This window comes from Biomphalaria glabrata, chromosome 3 (assembly GCF_947242115.1).
Source record: "Biomphalaria glabrata chromosome 3, xgBioGlab47.1, whole genome shotgun sequence".
Lineage (NCBI taxonomy): Eukaryota > Metazoa > Mollusca > Gastropoda > Planorbidae > Biomphalaria > Biomphalaria glabrata.
This window is the reverse complement of record NC_074713.1, coordinates 15796999-15822886: the sequence shown is the minus strand read 5'-3', so window position 1 is coordinate 15822886 and position 25888 is coordinate 15796999. Positions and strand designations below refer to the sequence as shown.

General features: G+C 36.9%; 1 protein-coding gene and 1 long non-coding RNA gene across 4 annotated transcripts in view; one reads left to right on the top strand and one right to left on the bottom strand.

The window, feature by feature from the left end:
* Positions 1 to 25888, top strand: part of LOC129925142 (uncharacterized) — a 42683-nt gene that overhangs the window by 3902 nt on the left and 12893 nt on the right. The window contains exons 1-3 of one of the 3 annotated variants that reach the window (XM_056023646.1): positions 6068 to 6210; positions 21349 to 21466; positions 22860 to 23030. In XM_056023646.1, coding sequence (XP_055879621.1) covers positions 21454 to 21466; positions 22860 to 23030 — 184 coding nt within the window. In that variant the 5' untranslated portion in view covers positions 6068 to 6210; positions 21349 to 21453. Of the gene's footprint in view, positions 1 to 6067; positions 6211 to 16422; positions 16579 to 21348; positions 21467 to 22859; positions 23031 to 25888 lie in introns of those variants that run through there. The other 2 variants (XM_056023645.1, XM_056023643.1) reach the window with 2 other exon arrangements.
* On the bottom strand, positions 9320 to 12423 carry LOC129925143 (uncharacterized). The gene is made up of 2 exons (XR_008776925.1): positions 12137 to 12423; positions 9320 to 9651 (listed from the first exon to the last, which is right to left on the bottom strand). It is a non-coding gene; the product is annotated as an uncharacterized LOC129925143 (long non-coding RNA).

Genomic DNA, 25888 nt, shown 5'->3' with positions numbered 1-25888 from the left:
AGAGAGAAAGAGGAAAAAAATGGAGAGAGAGAGAGAGAGAGAAAGAGAGAGAGAGAAAAAATGGAGAGAGAGAAAGAGAGAGAGAGAAAAAATGGAGAGAGAGAAAGAGAGAGAGAGAGAGAAAATGGAGAGAGAGAGAGAGCGAGAGAGAGAGAAAAAATGGAGAGAGAGAAAGAGAGAGAGAGAGAGAGAGAAAATGGAGAGAGAGAGAGCGAGAGAGAAAATGAGGAGAGGGAGAAAGAGAGAAAATAAGAAAGAAGGGGAGAGAGAAAAGAAAGATTGTGAAAGAAAGAGACAAAGAGAAAAAGAAAGAGAAACAAATAATTAAAATACTTATAAAACTGATATGTGAATAGAAGACATACAAGAGACATTTAAAAAAAAGGAAAACGTTATGTACAATATAAGAACAATGAGATTACTATTTTAAACGACCTTAAAACTATCGATCGAAGTGATGCCTTTCTGACCACAGTTTTAGACTCTTGTAGAATCAGACCCAATGTCCAACTAGTCGCAACCAAATTGGTATACATTATTCTACAAATAAACATTTTAAATATATGTTGTGGAGGGCAGTGGAAGCATGTGTATTTTGTGAGAGTTATTCATGTGAGTGATACATCCAGATGGAGAACAAGTGTAAATGAAGGGTCCTGGATGGCGTTCCCACCAGAAGTAGGGTGAGAGTGCTACAGCTTCTGGTGATTACAAACACCAACATGTGATCACTGTTGTGTATTAAGGATTGGCCTCTTTAGTCACATGAGACGTTGCAAAGAGATCAGATTGTCTCTCGAGACGTAAAATGCCACAGTATATATGTGAGTGTATGTTAGGTATCATGTGTGTGTGTGTGTGCTTAGATACTTTCGAGTGGGTATCATGTGGACGTTTTAATACTGGGTGTGTATACGAGACACATAAAATGTCTTCCCATCAATGTCTATACATTTGTCTCATAATAGTACATATGGTACAGGGCGTTATCTTTTTTTCCTCTGTCTATCTATCTATCTATCTATCTATCTATCTATCTATCTATCTATCTATCTATCTATCTATCTATCTATCTATCTATCTGTCTGTCTGTCTGTCTGTCTGTCTGTCTGTCTCTCTATCTATCTATCTGTCTGTCTGTCTGTCTACCTAACTGCCTGTCGGTCTGAATATGTCTAACTGTCTGACTGTCTATCTGGTATTGTACACATAAACAGCATGAATGCTTGAGGTAAATTCCTCCAGTGATCACGTGATCAGTGAACAAATGTTGTTATTTTTTTCATCCACATTTTTTGGTATGAACTGACCAAGTGCAGCCTCAAACTCCTGGATATGTAGGTCGTGACAATGTAGGTCTGTGACGGCACTAAAAATGTAGAATTTTTAATGCTAACAGCAATTAAAATTTTGACAACTCCACCCATCCTCACCCTAAAATTAAAATTACAACAGACTCCATGCCATCAGGGCTGGTCCTAACAATTGCGGGGCCCTAAGCGAAATGGTTTGCTTGGAGTCCAGTCTTGGTAGGGTTAATTAAGCAAATTGTCAATACTTAGATTTTGTATTAGAAAATGTATTCGTCTTTTTCATAAATTTTTTATTTATAAAAGCGGACAATACTGTTATTATTTTGTCGCACGTAGGATTGGCACCCCAAAATGACAAATTATCTATTTTTCATTAGATTTTTATGAGTTTTCAAGAGACTTTTTTCGTATATTTTGAAATTACAGGAGATTTCCAGGAAGCTCTGAAAAATCAAGAGGCCCCGGAAATCCTGTTATTATATTTTATTATTTTTTTCATTCTAGTTACTCTCAACAATACAAGAAAGCTGCGTGTAAGGTTATTTCCCTTGAAGTTATTTTTGTCACACAGGAAGACGAATGTTAATAGTGTAGTGATTCTATTTTTAGTACATAGCCCTTGATACGACCTAATCTGTTCACCAGTTCTTGAGAGCTCGAGAAAAAAAAAACATTAAAAAAATGAAGATGGGCTATCAACCACATTTTGGGAATTGAACTTTACCCTATTATAATCGGCTGATTCGATGATCTTTAGACATTATAATCGAGTATATTTGTTTGAAGGCATAGTTTCCTTGTATGTGAATAAATTATCTTAGATTGCGTTTCGACTTCTATTCCGTTTCTTTTCCTTTACTCCCTTCATATTCAAGTGCGTGTGTGTGTGTGAGGGGGAGGTTTGAGAGAGATTATCCCAAATATAGGTCATGCAATATTTAAATTTTAAAAAATTAAAATCGTGTCAACATTTAAGCCACACCTTTTCAAATGTATTAGTACGAAATATTTACATACATTAAAATGCAGGTTTACCAGTTTACAAAATGATAGCAAGGTAAAGTCTTTCTTAAACAATTCATGAATACAACAGATAGTCTTCCTCTGCCCTTACATCAGATAGTCTTCCTCTGCCCTTACATCAGATAGTCTTCCTCTGCCCTTACATCAGATAGTCTTCCTCTGCCCTTACATCAGATAGTCTTCCTCTGCCCTTACATCAGATAGTCTTCCTCTGCCCTTACATCAGATAGTCTTCCTCTGCCCTTACATCAGATAGTCTTCCTCTGCCCTTACATCAGATAGTCTTCCTCTGCCCTTACATCAGATAGTCTTCCTCTGCCCGTACATCAGATAGTCTTCCTCTGCTCTTACATCAGATAGTCTTCCTCTGCTCTTACATCAGATAGTCTTCCTCTGCCCTTACATCAGATAGTCTTCCTCTGCCCTTACATCAGATAGTCTTCCTCTGCCCTTACATCAGATAGTCTTCCTCTGCCCTTACATCAGATAGTCTTCCTCTGCCCTTACATCAGATAGTCTTCCTCTGCCCTTACATCAGATAGTCTTCCTCTGCCCTTACATCAGATAGTCTTCATCTGCCCTTACATCAGATAGTCTTCCTCTGCCCTTACATCAGATAGTCTTCCTCTGCCCGTACATCAGATAGTCTTCCTCTGCCCTTACATCAGATAGTCTTCCTCTGCCCGTACATCAGATAGTCTTCCTCTGCTCTTACATCAGATAGTCTTCCTCTGCTCTTACATCAGATAGTCTTCCTCTGCCCTTACATCAGATAGTCTTCCTCTGCTCTTACATCAGATAGTCTTCCTCTGCCCTTACATCAGATAGTCTTCCTCTGCCCTTACATCAGATAGTCTTCCTCTGCTCTTACATTTAACTCCCGGTTGACTACACCCGTTGTCGCTTTTACTAGTCGCCGTCACGCGCGGCCATGACATGTCTTCCAAATGTAAGGGCCATTTATCTCCGTCACCAGGTCTGTCGTGATTCTGTTTTTGTACGCAGAACTTCAGTAGATAAAGAGATGATCTTTGTCTCATGTGGACATAATAGGTCACTCAGTTTGTACTAAATATAGAGAAACAAGTCATTGTCTGAAGAGTCCGAAGAATTGTGGAAGAGTGCATTATCATAAATGGAAGAGCATAACGCCCAATCTGTGAATGGAGTTCGAAGCTTTAGTACTGGCACAAGGCATGAACAAACTTGAGATTAACATAGAATAGCTGCACTAGGGTTCAACAGGGATTGGGGAAGAAAGTGAAGCAACATAAGCTCCTACAAAGATTCGAACCACGGATCTCTAAAACCAGGTAACAGATGAAATAAGTATCTAGGCCCCCCCCCCCCGAAAAATAAAAAGAACTCGTCAAGCTCAGTATTCATTCAGGGACACATAGTTGCGCGCTAACTTACGCGAACCGCTTAGATTCTGACCACATATTTTTTGCCACACTTGCTTATCTATATCTATGGTGAGAACTAAATTAAAATTTAAAACAATAAACTAGAATTAAGCGGTGGCTGAATGGTTAAGCGCTTAGCTTCCGAGTTGAGGTCCTAGGTTCGAATCTCGGTGAAGCTATGGAATTTGAATTTCGACATTTTTAGGGCGCTCCTGAGTCCACCCATCTCTAATGGGTACCTGACTTAAGTTTGGGAAAGTAAAGGCGGTTGGTCATTGTGCTGGCAACATGACATCCTGCTCGTTAACCGTGGGCCACAGAAACAGATGACCTTATCATCATCTGCCCTATAGACCGCATGGTCTGAAAGGGGTCCCAAATAGAGAATGAATATTCCAATATTGGCTTAAAATTAAATAAGGTTTTAGTTTTATGTTCCTGTTTCATTTGTCAAAATTTCTTTTAATAAATCCTAATGTGTTTGTTTTTTTTTAGATTTTTAAAAATAATTGCATGAATATGAAGGTTCCATGTTAGCGTTTTATTTATTATAATACCTGGATATTTAGAGTTTGTATAGTCTGTGTAACTGGTTTAGCATGAATAAAATAAGTGATTTCTATTTTTTTTTGTTACTCTTTGAACCTGGCATTTTTCTGGGTGGAAAGACGTGCTCTAATTATTTCAATTTTGGTAATTCTAATTCTCTTTGTAATTGGTTAGTTTTTTAAATTGTTCCTTGAGGTACGCCTGAATTTACTGTTATTGATGTTGATTTAAAGCCATTGTTCTCTCCCTATCAGAAAATCTGTAATCCATTGGTGTAATGAACTAGTAATGCCGAAGTATTTTTTTTAGACGTGTGGCTCAGATATTGAGTCCGGCGGAACTGTTTTCACTACCAGGAGAATGGGGCAAAAGCGAGTAACGTGTTTAGACCAGTCAGCTTCAGACAGGAGGGGCTTTTCACATACAAGAAAAGTAGAAGTATATTATTTCCCACAGAATATTGTTATCAAGTCTTTGTTCTTTTATCTTTCTCATTCTTATTAATTGTTGTATAATCTTCACGGCAGTTCTCCAGTTTTTCATACATTTTGTGAAACTTTAGGTTGGATCTGGACCAGATGAATATATCTCAAACTAGTTCCAGTACATTGTACGTGTCAATGTGTATATTTGTGTGTGTGTGTAGTGCGTGTGTGCATGAGAACAGGATTAGAAATGGTGATTGTGAGCCATTTTAAGAAAAGACTTCATATCATCAATGAATCAAGTACGTTTAAGGGCCCTTGTCAGTCTAAGTAAGTTCTTGCCTTGTCAGTCTATGTAGGTTCTTGCCTTGTCAGTCTATGTAAGTTCTTGCCTTGTCAGTCTATGTAAGTTCTTGCCTTGTCAGTCTATGTAAGTTCTTGCCTTGTCAGTCAATGTAGGTTCTTGCCTTGTCAGTCTATGTAGGTTCTTGCCTTGTCAGTCTATGTAAGTTCTTGCCTTGTCAGTCTATGTAAGTTCTTGCCTTGTCAGTCTATGTAGGTTCTTGCCTTGTCAGTCTATGTAAGTTCTTGCCTTGTCAGTCTATAAAAGTTCTTGCCTTGTAAGTCTATGTAGGTTCTTGACTTGTCAGTCTATGTAGGTTCTTGCCTTGTCAGTCTATGTAGGTTCTTGCCTTGTCAGTCTATGTAGGTTCTTGCCTTGTCAGTCTATGTAGGTTCTTGCCTTGTCAGTCTATGTAGGTTCTTGCCTTGTCAGTCTATGTAAGTTCTTGCCTTGTCAGTCTATGTAGGTTCTTGCCTTGTCAGTCTATGTAAGTTCTTGCCTTGTCAGTCTATGTAAGTTCTTGCCTTGTCAGTCTATGTAGGTTCTTGCCTTGTCAGTCTATGTAAGTTCTTGCCTTGTCAGTCTATAAAAGTTCTTGCCTTGTCAGTCTATGTAGGTTCTTGCCTTGTCAGTCTATGTAGGTTCTTGCCTTGTCAGTCTATGTAGGTTCTTGCCTTGTCAGTCTATGTAGGTTCTTGCCTTGTCAGTCTATGTAGGTTCTTGCCTTGTCAGTCTATGTAAGTTCTTGCCTTGTCAGTCTATGTAGGTTCTTGCCTTGTCAGTCTATGTAAGTTCTTGCCTTGTCAGTCTATGTAGGTTCTTGCCTTGTCAGTCTATGTAAGTTCTTGCCTTGTCAGTCTATGTAGGTTCTTGCCTTGTCAGTCTATGTAAGTTCTTGCAGCGTAGAGCAATCTCGACGTCATAAATATTCACACAGAGAAGTTAGCAGACGATAAGGCGGGGCGGGCGAAACGTGCCGTCGTGGCGAAAGGTTTCATTAAGTCATTAGTGACTGGTCAGTATCAGAGATAATGTTCCGACCGAAGTCTCAGGCTTCCTTCATGTGTGTCCGTTGACCAGGGTCTCTAGGTGATATTGTTAGTTTGACTTAGTGTGCGAAGGCGAGGACATTTTGTTATGTTCGAGCTTCGGTAAGTTGAAATCTAAAAGTGTGTCAAGTCTGTTCACTTCTTTCACATCTCGTCTGCTCAAATAATAGGATATGTTTATAGAGTTTGTTTAGTGTTTGTTTGATACAGGTGTCAAGTACTTTATGTGTATTGTTTGTTTGATATAGGTGTCAAGTACTTTATGCTTATTGTTTGTTTGATATAGGTGTCAAGTACTTTATGTGTATTGTTTGTTTGATATAGGTGTCAAGTACTTTATGTTTATTGTTTGTTTGATATAGGTGTCAAGTACTTTATGTTTATTGTTTGTTTGATATAGGTGTGAAGTACTTTATGTGTATTGTTTGTTTGATATAGGTGTCAAGTACTTTATGTTTATTGTTTGTTTGATATAGGTGTGAAGTACTTTATGTGTATTGTTTGTTTGATATAGGTGTGAAGTACATTATGTTTATTGTTTGTTTGATATAGGTGTGAAGTACTTTATGTGTATTGTTTGTTTGATATAAATGTGAAGTACTTTATGTTTATTGTTTGTTTGATATAGGTGTGAAGTACATTATGTTTATTGTTTGTTTGATATAGGTGTGAAGTACATTATGTTTATTGTTTGTTTGATATAGGTGTGAAGTACTTTATGTGTATTGTTTGTTTGATATAAATGTGAAGTACTTTATGTTTATTGTTTGTTTGATATAGGTGTGAAGTACATTTATGTTTATTGTTTCTTTGATATAGGTGTCAAGTACTTTATGTGTATTGTTTGTTTGATATAGGTGTCAAGTACTTTATGTTTATTGTTTGTTTGATATTGGTGTGAAGTACTTTATGTGTATTGTTTGTTTGATATAGGTGTGAAGTACTTTATGTTTATTGTTTGTTTGATATTGGTGTGAAGTACTTTATGTGTATTGTTTGTTTGATATAGGTGTGAAGTACTTTATGTTTATTGTTTGTTTGATATTGATGTGAAGTACTTTATGTGTATTGTTTGTTTGATATAGGTGTGAAGTACTTTATGTGTATTGTTTGTTTGATATAGGCGTGAAGTACTTTATGTTTATTGTTTGTTTGATATAGGTGTCAAGTACTTTATGTGTATTGTTTGTTTGATATAGGTGTGAAGTACATTATGTTTATTGTTTGTTTGATATTGGTGTGAAGTACTTTATGTGTATTGTTTGTTTGATATAGGCGTGAAGTACATTATGTTTATTGTTTGTTTGATATAGGTGTCAAGTACTTTATGTTTATTGTTTGTTTGATATTGGTGTCAAGTACTTTATGTTTATTGTTTGTTTGATATTGGTGTCAAGTACTTTATGTTTATTGTTAGTTTGATATAGGTGTCAAGTACTTTATGTTTATTGTTTGTTTGATATAGGTGTCAAGTACTTTATGTTTATTGTTTGTTTGATATAGGTGTGAAGTACTTTATGTGTATTGTTTGTTTGATATAGGTGTAAAGTACTTTATGTTTATTGTTTGTTTGATATAGGTGTGAAGTACATTTATGTTTATTGTTTGTTTGATATAGGTGTGAAGTACTTTATGTGTATTGTTTGTTTGATATAGGTGTCAAGTACTTTATGTTTATTGTTTGTTTGATATAGGTGTGAAGTACTTTATGTGTATTGTTTGTTTGATATAGGAGTCAAGTACTTTATGTTTATTGTTTGTTTGATATAGGTGTGAAGTACTTTATGTGTATTGTTTGTTTGATATTGGTGTCAAGTACTTTATGTTTATTGTTTGTTTGATATTGGTGTCAAGTACTTTATGTTTATTGTTAGTTTGATATAGGTGTCAAGTACTTTATGTTTATTGTTTGTTTGATATAGGTGTCAAGTACTTTATGTTTATTGTTTGTTTGATATAGGTAAGAAGTACTTTATGTGTATTGTTTGTTTGATATAGGTGTGAAGTACTTTATGTTTATTGTTTGTTTGATATAGGTGTGAAGTACATTTATGTTTATTGTTTGTTTGATATAGGTGTGAAGTACTTTATGTGTATTGTTTGTTTGATATAGGTGTCAAATACTTTATGTTTATTGTTTGTTTGATATAGGTGTGAAGTACTTTATGTGTATTGTTTGTTTGATATAGGTGTCAAGTACTTTATGTTTATTGTTTGTTTGATATAGGTGTGAAGTACTTTATGTGTATTGTTTGTTTGCACACAGCCACTACACAGCCACCATGCAAGAATTCATACTTAAAATGTTTAGTTTTAGAAATATTTTTTTTTCGCAACACATATTTAGAAAGCTTCTATCATGTGACTTGGTCTGTCTGGCTCAACACGTTATTTCTCCCACACACATTCTCGGATCAAGTGGAAACTTACACAATTATTTACTCTCCCAAACAACACATAAAATTAATTTAAAAAAATTAACCAATAGGTTTATTAACTTGTGGTAATTATTTTTGAATTATGAAAAAATGGAAATAAATCTTACAGTATTCAGAAATACGACTGTACGTGTAAGTTCTTTCCTTTATATACGCTTTATTTTTAAAAGTACTTTTTAATATTTTTTTTTATTCCCTTTCAAAAAAAATAAATTTGTGTTATTAACGTAAGTCAATAGGTAAAAAGTAAAGTTTTCCTTTCAGACCTTGCCGTCTATAGGGCAGATGATGTAAAGGTCATCTGTTTCTGTGGCTCACGGTTAACGAGGGTGTCATGTGGCCAGCACAACGACCAACTGCCTTTACTTTTCCCCTTCTAGTGCCATGTACCCATTAGAGCTGGGTGGACTCCGAGGAGCCTAAGATCCCGAAATTCAAAATCCCAGTCTTTACCAGGATTTGAACCCGTGACCCTCGGTTCTGAAGCCAAGCGCTTTACCACTCACCCAATGTCGATAGACATCATGGACAAAAATTTGCATGCGAGCATGAAATCCCACAAATAACAGACTCAGTGACATAAGTACACACTCTCAAAAGTATCTGTGTTACTGTCCCACTTAGTCCATTAAACTAATTACTATACAACCTGCAATCTGATTGATCAATCTATTTAAACTCTTGGAAGTATTGAGCCGTTTTGGCGAGGGCCTTATTAGGCGCGAGCCATTTAGGCGCCAGAAGTTCTGATATAATTACAACAAAGTACAAAGTGTTTTAATAAACATTAATTTCTATATACAATTAAAATTTTAATAAAATGTCTCATGGTTTAGGAATGTACAAGCTCAATTAATTAATCACAAAGATTGCCACAGTTGAACAAACAGGTAAGGTTCGTACCGCAGGCCCTGGTTGTGACACACTGGTTAAAACATTCCATTTCTGAACTTTGTCTTGAGTCTGAATCCAATGACTCGGATGAATCTAACAATTGGGCGGATAGCAAAGAAAAAGCGAATGCAAACAGGATAGCAGCCAGCAAGATGGACGATACCAACGTGTTCATTCTGATTCAATTCCTTTTTGTTTTGTTTGCTAAAACCTGCGGAGTGAGAGAAATTAGAATTGAATTATTTGCAGTGTCATATGAAATCTGTGTAGGTCACATCTGGATTTTTATGTCAAAGTAAATCTTAAGTCTTAATCTGACACATGCTTGCTTATTATTAATGAGACTCAATTACGAAAGACTTGGCAATTTGAGTTCAAAATCACTCACAAAAGATACACACGAGAAGTAGAACTTAAATATGTATGTGTGTGTGTTTATTAAGTTTTTTTTACCTGGACAAGGCTTCTCGGCCTCACAGTGGCGCTCGTGTGGAAACGGTCGTTACAGGAGACGATGAGACCAATAGGGAACGGTTGAGATGGCTAATCCTCTTAGTACAAGGCTTTATATCAACTCACTCTGTCTGTCTGGTATATCAACTCACTCTGTCTGTCTGGTATATCAACTCACTCTGTCTGTCTGGTATATCAACTCACTCTGTCTGTCTGGTATATCAACTCACTCTGTCTGTCTGGTATATCAACTCACTCTGTCTGTCTGGTATATCAACTCACTCTGTCTGTCTGGTATATCAACTCACTCTGTCTGTCTGGTATATCAACTCACTCTGTCTGTCTGGTATATCAACTCACTCTGTCTGTCTGGTATATCAACTCACTCTGTCTGTCTGGTATATCAACTCACTCTGTCTGTCTGGTATATCAACTCACTCTGTCTGTCTGGTATATCAACTCACTCTGTCTGTCTGGTATATCAACTCACTCTGTCTGTCTGGTATATCAACTCACTCTGTCTGTCTGGTATATCAACTCACTCTGTCTGTCTGGTATATCAACTCACTCTGTCTGTCTGGTATATCAACTCACTCTGTCTGTCTGGTATATCAACTCACTCTGTCTGTCTGGTATATCAACTCACTCTGTCTGTCTGGTATATCAACTCACTCTGTCTGTCTGGTATATCAACTCACTCTGTCTGTCTGGTATATCAACTCACTCTGTCTGTCTGGTATATCAACTCACTCTGTCTGTCTGGTATATCAACTCACTCTGTCTGTCTGGTATATCAACTCACTCTGTCTGTCTGGTATATCAACTCACTCTGTCTGTCTGGTATATCAACTCACTCTGTCTGTGTTAGATAACAGAAAGGTAAAGATAAAGAACGTAATGTTCAGATAAATGGCAGTGACTTATCGGTTCCCTCCCTTACAAAGCTTTGTTTTGTTTTTAAAGTAATCTTTTTTTTTCTATTGCTTATTTTTTTTATATAATTTATAGAAGTTCCTTGAAAAGAAAAGATTTTAAAACGCATGTTAAACTCTTGTAAGTCATCGGTTTTCCTGGCTGATTCAGGCAACCCGTTACATGCTCTAATGGCACTAGAGAAGACTAAGAACTTGTACGAATATGTCCTAATCGATGGAATAAAAATGTGCTTTTATCTTTCTCAATATTTTCTTTTACCGTATTTACGAGTAATTTTTCATTGTCTTTTTGTTTGTTTGTATTATTGTTACCTTTAATAATTCATTTCTTGTCTTGCAATGTCTCTGAATTAAGTGAGTTCACTCATGGGGCTACTCTAGTCAAGTTCGAGCCTCTTTACCCAGTTGCAGACCACGCAAGGGGGGGGGGTGGACGGGAGGATCGCCGTAGGCTTCCTAGATGGGATCCGGAATGTGCTTTCACAAACTTGTTCTCGCCCCTGTGGGTCCGCTGTTCATTAAACAATGTAGGTAAAATAAAAGTCTGGTTTCATTTCGATATTCTCAGCACCACGAAAGGAGGCGGGTAGTGAACAGGCGCGTACAGTGACTATTTTGGTACAAGTAACTGTTGGCAGGGCCGGACTTAGGCCACTGCAACCTATGCGGCCGCAGTGGGCTCCGCACTTTCATAGGACACGCGCTAATTCTGGGTGTAAATTATTAAATTAAATTGTATAACTGGAAATCTCCTTAAATTGCAAAATAAACGAACAAGTCCTGGGAATCTCCTGAAATGACTAAAATCTCCTAAAAAATAGGCAAAATTGTCATTTTGGGGTGTCATTCAATATGGAAAACACCAATCATACAGACGAATTAAAAAAAAAAGGCATTGTCAGCTTTCATTTAAGAAAAATGTAATAATAGGCCAATTTGAACCTACACCAGAAGTTGCAATACTTTATTTACTTTAATAGTTCACTTAGTCAAGAATGAATGAAATACAATGACGAATTTATTTCTCTTACTGTCCTTATCACTTCCCAGACTGGGCCCCGCGCAATCCGTTTGGCATGGGGCCCCGCCATTGTTAGGGCCGGCTCTGGCTGTTGGTTTTGTTTTACATGTTTCGGGTGTTCCTTCAGAATTGAAGTCATATGAACATTTTAATGTGAACTATGAACTACAAAGTACTGACTTTTATTACAAGAGTTTGGTCAATAATCGGGGTTGAAATACAGATCACACCCAGCAGATGAAAAACAGAATTTTTAATTTTATGATTTGTAATACAATCTGACTCACCTTAATTTTGATTAAACGTGATCAATGATATTTTGTTGTATGTCTTTTCTCGGCTCCAAGACAACCGGAATGATAATTTCCCGTTGGGCTGCGAGCTTATAAAGTCTTAACGGCCTTATATGTAAGGGACAGTACTGGGTAGAAAGATCAGGCGTCAACAACAAAAACAATATTCAAATTATCAGTTGTTTTTGAGAGTGGTCTTCTCTTTGATGTCATTGGTAGGAATCCTCCCATTGTGACTTCGTCATTGGTCTTTCCAGTTTCTGTGTAGTGTTTGTATGGAGAGCGTCGAATCAGGATGTTTACTTCTTATGTTTTAAATCATATTCCACCACGACAGTGATCCCTGGGTCTTTGTTTTCAGTCTAATTAGAAATGGGGGTTGTGGTTCAGTGTCGAAATCTACTTTGATACCTGAGGGTATGGATTCAATTTGGTTGTGATTTCTGTGCGTATCAAGGAACTGTATGCAGTGCGGACGTATATTCGTCTTTTAAATGCCCACTAATGAGATTGAACCATTCTATTTAAAATAGCTTTTCAAAAATAGCATGAACGTCAATTACATAATATAATAAAAATACATTTTAAAAAATGTAAAAATTCATTTATTATTTATAAGGGCATATTTATAAAATATAACAACACATTTATAAAATATAACAACATATTTATAAAATATAACAACACATTTATAAAATATAACAACACATTTATAAAATATAACAACATATTTATAAAATATAACAACATATTTATAAAATATAACAACACATTTATACTCTTTTTAGGAAAATCTCACTTTCAGTTTTGCTGTGAAAAAACATTAACATTACAATAGAGTGAGCGTCAATCTAACAGGTGTGTTAAAAAAAAGAGACAATCTCTTGTCATGACCTAGTTCTAAGCCTTCCGGTGATTTTCTTTAATACTTTAGAATCGGTCATTTTCAAGGCCCCAAAATCAAGCCACCAATCTCTTGGGAGAAGGGGGGGGAGTTTGAATGATCGGGGGAAAAAGAGTTTAGCAATAAAAACATTTGAAAAAATACTTTTTAAAAAAAGACAATACCTCTTGTATACGACTTTTAGAGCGAGTATTTTGCTTTTACTAACTAATTAATGTAAGATTTGTTTGTTTGTTTTGTTTTACATGTTTCGGATGTTCCTTCAGAGTTGAAGATAATTACTTCCTATTCCAAACCTCCCTCTATGAGGACGACGGGGGATGGGAGCGGGCAGGGTTTGAACCCTGGACCATCGATAAATCTGAACGACAGTCCAGCGCGCAAACCGCACGACCAGGCAGCCATGTACCTAGCCCCATTACCCTCCCACCCTACTCTCGTGAAAAATCCAAGTAAAAGCGACAATATAAATCTACTACACTTGATAATATTCGAATGATAAATACGCGTAAAATGTTCTTGAGCATTCATTTATTAAACTCTTGAATACTATAATGGACAATACAAAAATACTCGAAGACGTTTAGTCCGTTCAAGGTCAATATTTTTTAGTTCTCTAGTCAAATTTAAATGTATTTCTTTTTTAACTTTGAAAAATTATAACGGTCAAACTGGAGTTTTCCCAGTGTGGCCAGCAAGCTAGTAATTCTTTTCCAAACAATATACATTAACTATCAAATTTCTAGGAAAATCGTTAGAGCCATTTTCGAGATCCGTGCCCAGAGAGGTTCTTAAGTTTTTCACCCTGAATGTTTTAGTTTCCACGAAGGTACGAGCTGAAAATAAAGGTTTTGTAAAAACTACGGAAACACAAAGTTCACTGGCTACAGTGAGCCAAAGCGCAATGGCACTTCACTGACAACAAGATCCGAAGATCGCTGACCTAGGTAAACTGTAATGTCATTGGCCATAATGGCCCAAAGTTCACTGGCTACAGTGAGCCAAAGCGCAATGGCACTTCACTGACAACAAGATCCGAAGATCGCTGGGCCTAGGTAAACTGTAATGTCATTGGCCATAATGGCCCAAAGTTCACTGGCTACAGTGAGCCAAAGCGCAATGGCACTTCACTGACAACAAGATCCGAAGATCGCTGACCTAGGTAAACTGTAATGTCATTGGCCATAATGGCCCAAAGTTCACTGGCTACAGTGAGCCAAAGCGCAATGGCACTTCACTGACAACAAGATCCGAAGATCGCTGACCTAGGTAAACTGTAATGTCATTGGCCATAATGGCCCAAAGTTCACTGGCTACAGTGAGCCAAAGCGCAATGGCACTTCACTGACAACAAGATCCGAAGATCGCTGACCTAGGTAAACTGTAATGTCATTGGCCATAATGGCCCAAAGTTCACTGGCTACAGTGAGCCAAAGCGCAATGGCACTTCACTGACAACAAGATCCGAAGATCGCTGACCTAGGTAAACTGTAATGTCATTGGCCATAATGGCCCAAAGTTCACTGGCTACAGTGAGCCAAAGCGCAATGGCACTTCACTGACAACAAGATCCGAAGATCGCTGACCTAGGTAAACTGTAATGTCATTGGCCATAATGGCCCAAAGTTCACTGGCTACAGTGAGCCAAAGCGCAATGGCACTTCACTGCCAACAAGATCCGAAGATCGCTGTCCTAGGTAAACTGTAATGTCATTGGCCATAATGGCCCAAAGTTCACCGAGTATGATCACTCAAAGTTAATGCATTGAGTATTCGGGAAACAGGTTTCATTGTAATTGAAAATCAAAAGAGGTCATGCTACTGTAATACTTGAGAACCCCTGACATAAGTGCATGACACCGTGAAGGTATTACAGGAGTGCAGCCACTTAGTACATAGGGAGGGAAGATGAGAATCTAAGTTGGTCAGAGTCTCCAGATGAATTGATAAATAGGTTGTTTTGATGATAGAATTTTTAACTTGCAACTTGAATCACTTGAAAGAAAATGAATATTTGATTTTTGTTTTGTTTTATCTAGCTAGTAGAGAAATGAAACGGAGAAAGTGGACGCGTGTTGATTTCCAAGCTGGTCACGTGATCATTTTTAGTTGTTATTCTCTTGTTGTTGTTTTTTTAAAGTTTGGGTGAGGAATATTTGCATTTTATAAATTGAATGACTGTTGATACTGTTGAAAGGAAGCCTCGATTTGAGATCTCCAGCGACTTGTGCAGAAGAATGTTTAGACTGTCCACATCGGCAATAAGATTTGGATGAAGGGCGCTCTGAATGTAGCACCTCTGTTAGGGATGACAACATGAACGTAGCCCTCCGCAGGGGAGGGGGGGACGAAGAAAAAACGGGACTCTAATCCAGGGCTTCAAAAGAATGGGGGGGGGGGGAGGGGCTTACCTTTTTTTATGCACCTTGTGTACGTATTTGAATGTTTCTAACATGGGGGGGGGGGGGAGGCAGAAGGGACAACACGTACCCATTGTTATGGGGCCCCAATTATTATGGCGGCGGGCCTACCTACAAAAACCAGGAGACGCCTTAAGACTTATGAAGTGTTCTGAAATCTGAAAGTGAGGGAAGCCTTTAGCTTTAGAAACTGACTTACAAGAGGTAAGCTGTTCATCAGTACGCTGTCAATAAATTATACTATTGAGATAGTCACCAATCGTTGATGTCAGGAAGAGAACATTCAACAATTAGGTGAATGATATAAATATATTATATATGTTACAGATGTTACTTCAGAGTTAAGGATAATTACATTCTAGCCCAAAACTTTCAACAGGAAAGCGGGTAATGGCGCCAGGCAGGGTTCCATCCAGGGGCCATCGTGCAATGATCGTGGCCATCTAATGACAGTCCAGAACGCATGCCACACGGCCATCCAGGATTTAACTTATGTTTTGTTACAGGCGTAACAGAATTCAAACATCGTTCATGGATCATTGACAGCGCCATGAGTACTTGACTACTTAACTTGGTCAAGTGGACCTCCCCAAAGCCATTTCTCTGTCTCTGTCTCTCTCTCTCACACACACACTTTTACATACACACTTGCAATCACTCTAACGAAGTCATGACGCGATTATTGATCTTAAAGACTTGCGTTTTTGTAGCAGTCAGATCGACAGGGTACAGAAAAAAAAAGAACATAATTTCTATTACGATCAGGTCTGACCCCAGCTACTTCAGTACCGCCCCACAAGCCCACGGTAACCTGTGTGCACATTCTAAGTGACATTTCACCATTCACTCAACTCCACGTCTGCTAGAGCTCATCATTACCCGCCTTTGGAAATCGTTGAGCGCTTTGAATGCTGATCATTGAATGGTGTGTTATTGATTGAATCAGTCTTGAATGTATCAGTGTGTGCTTGGGCCAACAGGACACAGTCTTACAAGTTTAGATCTCGAGAAACACATTGTAGACATGTTGGAGACTTTCTTGACTTGAGTTTTGTGTTTGAAATGGACAAACAGCCTTGTTAAGTTCTTCTCGATATACTGGGAACCTAAAGGTAAACATATAAGCAGAAAAACAAACACACACACACACTTACTTAATGCAGTGTCATTTTCTACTGATGTAATATATAGCAACTTGCTGTTATAAAACTTATTTTCCATTTTATACCAGTCTAAACAAAGTTAAATCATCTACATATGAGACTTGGTTTTTACTACGAACAGTTTTAAAATATTATTATTTGATAAAATGTCAACCTAATATTCTAAATAAAAAGTGGACTGCCTAGTCAAGTGGTATGCGCTCTGGACTGTGGTCTCCTTGTACATTTACTTTTGATTTGACTTTTGATCAGTACAAAGTTTTCATAAGTACTTCAGTCTCCAGTGTTAATTCTAACTATCACATATTAACGTTTTTCCTAAATAGCCATATAGCTTTTTAAAAAATTTGATAAAAACTAAATCCTGTTAGTCTGGTCATGTGGTTTTCAGTGTGTGTGTGTGTGTGTGTGTTACACAATTTGTATTTGTTTTGTAATCTTTTTAATCTGCATTAAAAGTTTTTTGGGAGGAAGGTTACGTGACCAATTAGCTCAAATGTCCTTGGTTAAATATATCTAAACAGCCATGGTTAGGTTAAATAGGTCTAAATGTCCATGGTTAAATAGATCTAAATGTCCACGGTTAAATAGATCTAAATGTCCACGGTTAAATAGATCTAAATGTCCACGTTTAAATAGATCTAAATGTCCATGGTTAAATAGATCTAAATGTCCATGGTTAAAGAGATTTAAATGTCCATGGTTAAAGAGATCTAAATGTCCATGGTTAAGTAGATGTAAATGTCCATGGTTAAAGAGATTTAAATGTCCACGGTTAAAGAGATCTAAATGTCCATGGTTAAAGAGATCTAAATGTCCATGGTTAAGTAGATGTAAATGTCCATGTCTATACAAATCCTGAGTTGTTACTTCCCGTGGACTAAACCACCACATCAGCAAGCTTTGGTTTCTTAGCAACAACATCCTCCCCTTGTAATGAATGAGTTCTGAATAAATTAGTCATACACCAACCGTACCGTAGGAATGCGTGATGACATCTTAATTAACCCTTTGCCTGGTAGATTCATGTACACCTGTGGAGCGGAGGTGAGACGTAAGAGCGAGAGATTAGGAACACTAACTAAAACAGACTTCGTTTAGTTTTTAAAGTACCTTATAAAGTTGGTAACTCGACTATACTGCTTGCTTCAGACACTTATATCAAGCTGCTAATTTCCTATAACCAAAACCACTTGGCACATTTATAACTCAATTACTACAAGTGCATTTTCTTCTCTAGTACCATTCGAGCATGTCATGTTCAGGCTGTGTCAGCCAAGAAAGTTAATGATTCGATAGAGTCTCTAATTAACATGCACGACTAGACTGACACATGGATTCGTGTATGACGTTATTATCTTCTTTTCATTGAAGACATGTCTGCAATTTATAAGATAAGATTACATACCATAATAAGATATTGCCAGGGCATATTGGCAGTATATATGCTATGCCATATGAAAAAAATGGGCGGCTCCTCAACTACCAAAGCGAAAGCCACCTTAACCTGCGATATATGTGGACGGGAGTGTCTCTCCAAAATAGGGCTCCACAGTCACATGAAGAAGTGTTTGAGATGAACCATAGTCGTTCTACAACTGAAGGAAGCCAACACGCACATAGGAACACTGGAAATGTCTCTAGACTAGCTGAATCCTGATTTCCTCTATAAGTCCTTGTGGTCCTTGAAGCAGTTGATGCAAAGTGTACAGCTCATTTGTTTCATAGGTCACAAGGATGTCAGCTAGCGAAATTCAACCGCCTTTACTTTCTTTAACAGACAACAGACTCATGGACGTCTTCAAAATGCTAAAGTTAACAAAAAAGTCTTCACCGAGATTCGAAATACAAAATTCCTTGGGCTTAAAAGTGCAGACCAGAAAGTTGAAATTTGATTTCTTTAACAAGAGAGTAACTCGAGGATTAGCCGCGGAAAGCACGTGAGATACCAAGATACAGTAAAACATATTTCTGAACGAACGTGACACTAAAACATATTTCTGAATGAACGTGACACTAAAACACATTTCTGAATGAACGTGACACTAAAACATATTTCTGAACGAACGTGACACTAAAACATGTTTCTGAACGAACGTGACACTAAAACATATTTCTGAACGAACGTGACACTAAAACATATTTCTGAACGAACGTGACACTAAAACATAATTCTGTATCGTGACTGCTTTTACATAAAAACAATTGTTCTTAAGATAGTTTTTCTAAGTGTTGCAGTCTGGGTATAGAGGTTGTTGATGAAATCTAAAAGAAATGCAAAGTATCACAGAACATTCGCTTATACAGCTGCCTTAGTCCTCTTCATGCTCTCCTCAACTTTAATCTATTCACTTTGAAAAGTTATTGTTAGTCTTTACAATTATTTTCTGCTACACAAGAAAGGAGATAGTGCTCACTTTTGAAACCTCATTTAACTAGGTGCATTTAATGTACTGGTGACGTGCTGTTGTCTTCTGGTTCTGGTGACCTAGTGTTGTTTATATAGTGATGTGATGCTGTTTAAATGGTGATGTGGTGTTGTTTGACTAGTGATGTGGTGTTGTCTATCTGTTGATGTGATGTTCTTGGACTGGTGATGTGATGTTAGACTGGTGATGTGAAGTCGATGTCGATTGTCGATTGATGTGATATTATTTGGCAAGGTGGCATTTTTGTTGTCTATTAATGTGGTGTTGATTTCTGATGATGTGTTGATGTATGTGTGATGTGTTGTTCTTATTGCCTGTCTATTCTTGTAGTCATGGCCATAGCTATGTCTGCATGGGGGCTACATATTTTACACCTACTTATTATTGAGTCATCTTATTGTGATGGTGTTGATGTCTGCGTGATGGTGTTGCTTTGCTAGAACCTTGTTTTCTCTTGTGTTCTGCTGTGGCCCACGTCTCGTCATTCATTACCCAATTAATACTAATAATAATAAAAACAAAAATAGTTGCAAGTCACTCATACTGACACACGCAATTATCGAAAACAAACAAAGCTTGATCTAGTATCGAGCGAAAGCCTTGGAGGGCATTATTGATTGTGTTATCAGGCATGATTCTAGACCTCGCCCTCGCCTTTCCTGTTTACATCGTCAAAACTACAAGATATCTCACCATAGAGAACACTCTGACCTTTGTCTGACCAACTCAAATAATACATAAGATAAAATTATGCAGTGGAGTAACAGTTTGCTGGACGATTAAACAAAAAAGTAACACTATCATTGGATTTAAAATCCTGTCAAATTTGTTAGCATTTGCAATGATCATTCTACTGGGTACATTACCAGGATAAATAGGGAGATAGGCATGTATATAACATTCGACTCTTCCCTTTCCACTAACTATACGAATTATTGAAGAGTTTTTTTTCGAGTCATTTCTGTATAAAATACATAGCGTATACCAAGTCACTCCCTTTCCGTTGTGACTTTTGTTTTCTTTGTAGGTTTCATTTTTTGTTCTCTTATGTAGCGGCGCATGTGGTACAGGTGTTTGACCTTAGGTGAACACCTTTGATTGAATCGTAATGAGTTGATAGGTACATATTTGATTCAACTAGCCACTCTATACATAGGCCTAAGTCCCTCTACTTGACAGACTATTACCTAGTCACTCTATACACTTGTCAGTCTCTCCTCTCTTTATTTATTTAGATCACTAACACATCATTGAACGGCTACTTGCTGTTGACACTGCTGTAGATTTGTCTCTAATGAAAACTTCAGCCTTTACTCTCTAGCGTTTGGTCTACTCAAGCCGATAATACATCTTGTGTGTGTGTGCAGTGTTGTGTTGGCTGATGAGCAGTCGCTATTTTTGAAGAGACGGCTCTTTAACATTTGGATGTTCTCCGGTGAATCCAATCAGAATCAACACTTTAAAAACTAATGTAGAATTTAAAACAAAATCATTGGTTCATTAGCTGTTTAAAATACATTATAGAGCTAATTGGAGGCGCGGTGGCTGAGCGGTAAAGCGCTTGGCTACCGAACTGGGAGTGCAGGGTTCGAATCCTATTAAAGACTGGGATTTTTAAGTACGCGATATTAGTGCGCCTTGAGTCCAGCTCTAATGGGTACCTGACATAAGTCAGGGAAAAGTAAAGGCGGTTGGTCATTGTGCTGGTCACATGACACCCTCGTTAACGGTAGGCCACAAGTACAGTACTGCCCCATAGATCGCAAGGTCTGAAAGGGGAAACTTTTTTTTTAAAGAGCAAATTAAATGATTTTTTTACATGACTTACTGTACTGCACTCTCTACTGTAGAGAGTTTAATTTAGAACGTCGTTTGAAGAGGAAGCACTAACTAAAAAAACAAGTAAAAACGGTGATGGTATGATGGTACATATGATGGCACCTATTTGTGTAGCTAGTCGAACACTAAGGACAAAATCAAATTTTTGTGATAGGAAAGAAAAGATAGGGTTTAGAAACAATGTTTAAAGAAAATGTTTCTACCGTCAAAGGGAAATAACAATGACACAATGTGAGCGCTACATTAATACACAGTACCCGACCCACCAAAAAGTAATGGGGGACGTGGTCCAATATTGGCGCTATTTAAATATGTTGTAGACAGCATTATCACTACGGTTGTTGCCCGATTAGTGTCCTTGTCAAGAAATAAGTACACATTGCAACAGTGTATAATGTAAGTACATTTCAATGTAAGTAGGCAATAATGGAGTTTTGTATTCTCTCCTCAGATGTAATAATTGTGATGCCACGCACTTGTTCTTAATGGACAGTTGACACATTGAAGCATTTCATGGAATAGCCATTGTCCAGCCACTCTGACCACAATAGCCACAATGACTACTTTAGGTTAGTTTCTTTCTTAATTTTTTTTTATTGAGTAAAGTCTAAGTAAATCATGTTTCAGTAGATCTGGATTAAAGTCAGATGAGAACTAGAGAAATACTTGTTCTAACTAAGCTCTATTGTTCATGCGAGTTCTCACCGCTGCTAGGACATTCAAGACACTTCCAAAGACAAAACAAAAAGACTTGATTAGATGATCTTCTCTTGACAGCTAGGGGGTCTTGGGGATCGCTGTAAGCTCTCCAAGTGGAGTTTGGGGCGAAGCCCCGACGCCAAGCGTTTTTTTGTTATTCTTCACTGCAGAAACGCATTTTCTTGACGTCTACAGCTCATTATTCATCATATTAAAAAGGGACCCATTGAATAAATTTTTTTTTGAAAAATATTCTAATATGAATTTACTGTTCTTATTACATTGCAAAACAACCGATTAATTCCTACATTTTGTTCAATAGTCATGTTTGTAACTTTGTTTTGTTACAGAACTATAATTCAAAGCTCTAAACAAACAATTTCGGAAGTGGTAGGAGAAATTAAGTGGACCAATTAGATTTTACTCTAAATTCTTTTCAATTTTTATGATTCAAATTTATTTATACAATAGAAAAATATCAGTATGAGTAAAGGTTGGAAATAGTGTTTAGGAAAATAATATTTGGGTTCAGAACTCATCTCCATTGTTACTCTTATACTAAAAATTTCGAATGAATTCTAAATTTTCCAAAATAAAGTATTTCTAAAATAATTATGTAAATAATGTGTAATTACATAAACTCTGTCGCCATATTTGACTATTCTGTTTTAAAACGTCATGTTTTCGTCTGGAAAGGGTAGGGGGCAGTAGAGTGAATACGATTAATCCTAGCTCCTTTTTATAATTTCTGCTAATGATTGCATTTGGCATGAAAGAATAGGGGTGGGGCGACTCGATAAAAGAATTTAATTTATAGCATATATAAATTATATTAGTGACAGATTTTTAAATTTTGTAATTTCTTAACTAAAATACAAACAGAAAAAAGTATTGGTTTGTCCGATGGGCGAAGGGCAATTGCATGTATCGCCCCTCCCACCTTTTTCATTTAAAATTACTAATGTTTAAATTTGAGATTAGAGTGTATGTGCGACATAATATACAAATAGGTTCAAATATCAATAGGTAGCTTATATTATATAGATATTCAACTAATTTTGTTCACAAATTATGATATCTCCATAAAAATAGAACCGCTCCCCCTTCCTTATTCAGAGGGCCAGAGTGGGGAGGGCAGTTGAAGCAATCACCCCCTCCCCACCTCACCGAATCTGATTGTAACTGTTGTATACTATTTAATTTTTGTATACTATTTAACTGTTGTATACTATTTAATTGTTGTATACTATTTAACTGTTGTAGGATGTCCGTCTCTGAAGGACACAGGCCTGGAGCTGTCCACATTAAATACGACTGTTAACACAACGGTCAAACTTGGCTGTAGCAAATTTGGTAATCGACCGACAGATTCGATAGTGGAGCTGACATGCCTTAGTACAGGAAACTGGAGCCACTCGATACCTACATGTGAATGTAAGTCCTAGCTTTGAATCATTATAGTTGCGTGTGTGGTGTCGATAACTTGAACACCACAATCTGGTTTGGTCGCCTGATAATTGAGAACTGACAAAACATCTTTTTAAGCATCTTGTGTCCCTTTTGTCCATTTCTCTTTTGTCTTCTTTTCTTATGCCTATTTCTCTTTTGTCTATTTCTCTTTGGCTATTTCTCTTTTGCCTATTTCTCTTATGTCTATTTATCTTTTGCCTATTTCTCTTTTGTCTATTTCTCTTTTGTCTTCTTTTCTTATGCCTATTTCTCTTTTGTATATTTCTCTTTTGCCTATTTCTCTTTTGTCTATTTCTTTTTTGTCTATTTCTCTTTTGTTGACTTCTTTTTTGCCTATTTCTCTTTTGTCTACTTCTTTTTTGCCTATTTCTCTTTTGTCTATTTCTCTTTTGTCTACTTCTTTTTTGCCTATTTCTCTTTTGTCTACTTCTCTTTTGCCTATTTCTCTTTTGCCTATTTCTCTTTTGTCTATTTCTCTCTTGTGTATTTCTCTTTTGCCTACTTTTGCCTACTTATCTTTTGCCTATTTCTTTTTTGCCTATTTCTCTTTTGTCTATTTCTCTTTTGTCTATTTCTCTTTTGCCTATTTCTCTTTTGCCTATTTGTCTTTTGCCTATTTCTCTTTTGCCTATTTCTCGTTTTGCTTATTTCTCTTTTTTCTATTTCTCTCTTGTGTACTTCTCTTTTGTCTACGTATCTTTTGCCTATTTCTCTTTGCCTATTTCTCTTTTGCCTACTTCTCTTTTGCCTATTTCTCTTTTGTCTACATCTCATTGAAAGAGTGCTAGAGAACAGAGAAGCTAAAAAATACTGTACCGGCGAAAACCAAAAGACAGGCGACCCAAAGCGTGACCTCACGTTGGCCCAAAGGCAGACCACGACTACAATGATTCGGTTATATAGAGGCAGATCTACAGCAGCTAAGAGTTCAGGCATGGAGACAATCTGAATGGAAAGATGTGCTGAAGGAGGCTAGATTGTATAGGGCAGTGCCATTAAGATGAATTGAATGTTTCATTACATTGGCGATTCATGTCATAGATAAGGTGCTGCAACAAATTGCTATAATAATTATAAGTTGTTTTTTTTTTTCCAATCTTAAGATAAAGGGAGCCACCCCAATAAAAGGCAAATCTAAACTACAAAATGTCTCTGCCTGAAATTTAAGTTTGTTTTTTTAAGTTGAAAAAAATTAAACAACTATTATTTTAAGTACTTTTTTAAAAATTCAAAATAAATAATAATTAGAATGTTATTAATAATTTTTTTTTACATTTAGAAATACAAACAATAAAAAGTTTTTGAAGTATTTAGAGGTTTTGACGGGCTTGACAGACACTATTAACTCGGTATTCGGAAACTGTTAATCCATTGTATTAGGAAAGAAATATACGCTACATATAAAAATTATATAATTTCAACTAGTTCAGGGGTCGGCGACCTGCGGCTAGCGAGCCACATGCGGCTCTTTGGATGTTAAGCTGCGGATCTTTAGTTCCATACACAAATATTATTTATTTTATCGAAAAAAATTAAATCGATTAACTAAAATTAGGCACCGATTCAATCTCTCAGCCACTTGTACTTGATTTTCACAGCACCCCTCCCCATGTCTTCAAATGTAACATATTTGCAGGTGGAAGAACTCAACTTTCTTCCGCCTTATCAATGATATAGATACGTCTTTGCGACATAAAAGACATGGCACAAGCTGGCTTTCTGTCAGGTAAATGTCTTCCCAAGAAATGCTAGCGCTCTCGTGACAAACTAGGGAGAAGATTTAGCGAATGCCGTGCAAAAATGCCTTGAAGACAATAAGATCGATTTAAATAAACTCGTTTCAATAGCAACTCCTAAATGAGGATGGTATTAATCACCCTGAATTAGAGAACGACAAATGGTTGCTAAAATTTTACTTTATGATGGATATATCAGGAAAAGTAAATGGGATGAATCTAAAACTACACGAAAATGAAAACCCAGCCGATGTATTGGTAGAGATAAAAGCGGTGGCTTAGCAGTAAAGAGCTTTGCTTCCGAACCGGGGTCCCGAATTAAAATCGTGGTGAAGACTTGGGAATTTTTAATCTCTGGATATTTTTTAGCGCTTCTAAATTCACCCAGTTTTAATAATTACCTGACATTAGTTGGAGAAAGTAAATGTGGAGATGACCTCTACATCATCTGCCCTAAAGATCGCAAGGTCTGAAAGGAGAACTTTACTTTACTTAATCAGAGCGATAAATGACTTCATTTTCACTTTCTAAATCAATATCGCGATAAAACCAGTGCAACTGTTGACAGGAATTACTTTATCACAATTATTTTTTAAAAATTACAGATGAATTTGTTGAGAGATTTGAGCATTTCAAAACCATCAAAACCATTCTAGCATTCATAGTAAATATCCTGAACACAAATAGTAAAGAAATACATATTGAGCCATTTGGAATTTATATTGGACTTTAAAAAGTAAAGCTTTCTGGAGTGGAGAATTTACAGATTAGAAAAGCAAGTTGCAAGAGTTGGAGGTCCAGAAATGTATGTACATAACGCAACAAAAGTGGACAGCTTTCAAAGAAATGCTGCGAGATGAAGCACTTGTATTCGACACATGGCATTGTCTTTCAGATTGCTACAGTGCAGCGAAAAGGTTGGCAATTGGAGTATTAACTATATTCGGATCGACATATTCATGCGAGCAAGCGTTCTCTTGCGTGAATAGCCAAGTAACAATTGAAAATCTTGAGTCGTGTTTGAAACTAAAAACAAGTTATGAGCCAAATGTATACAAACTTTATAAAACCAAAGCCATCGCCCCC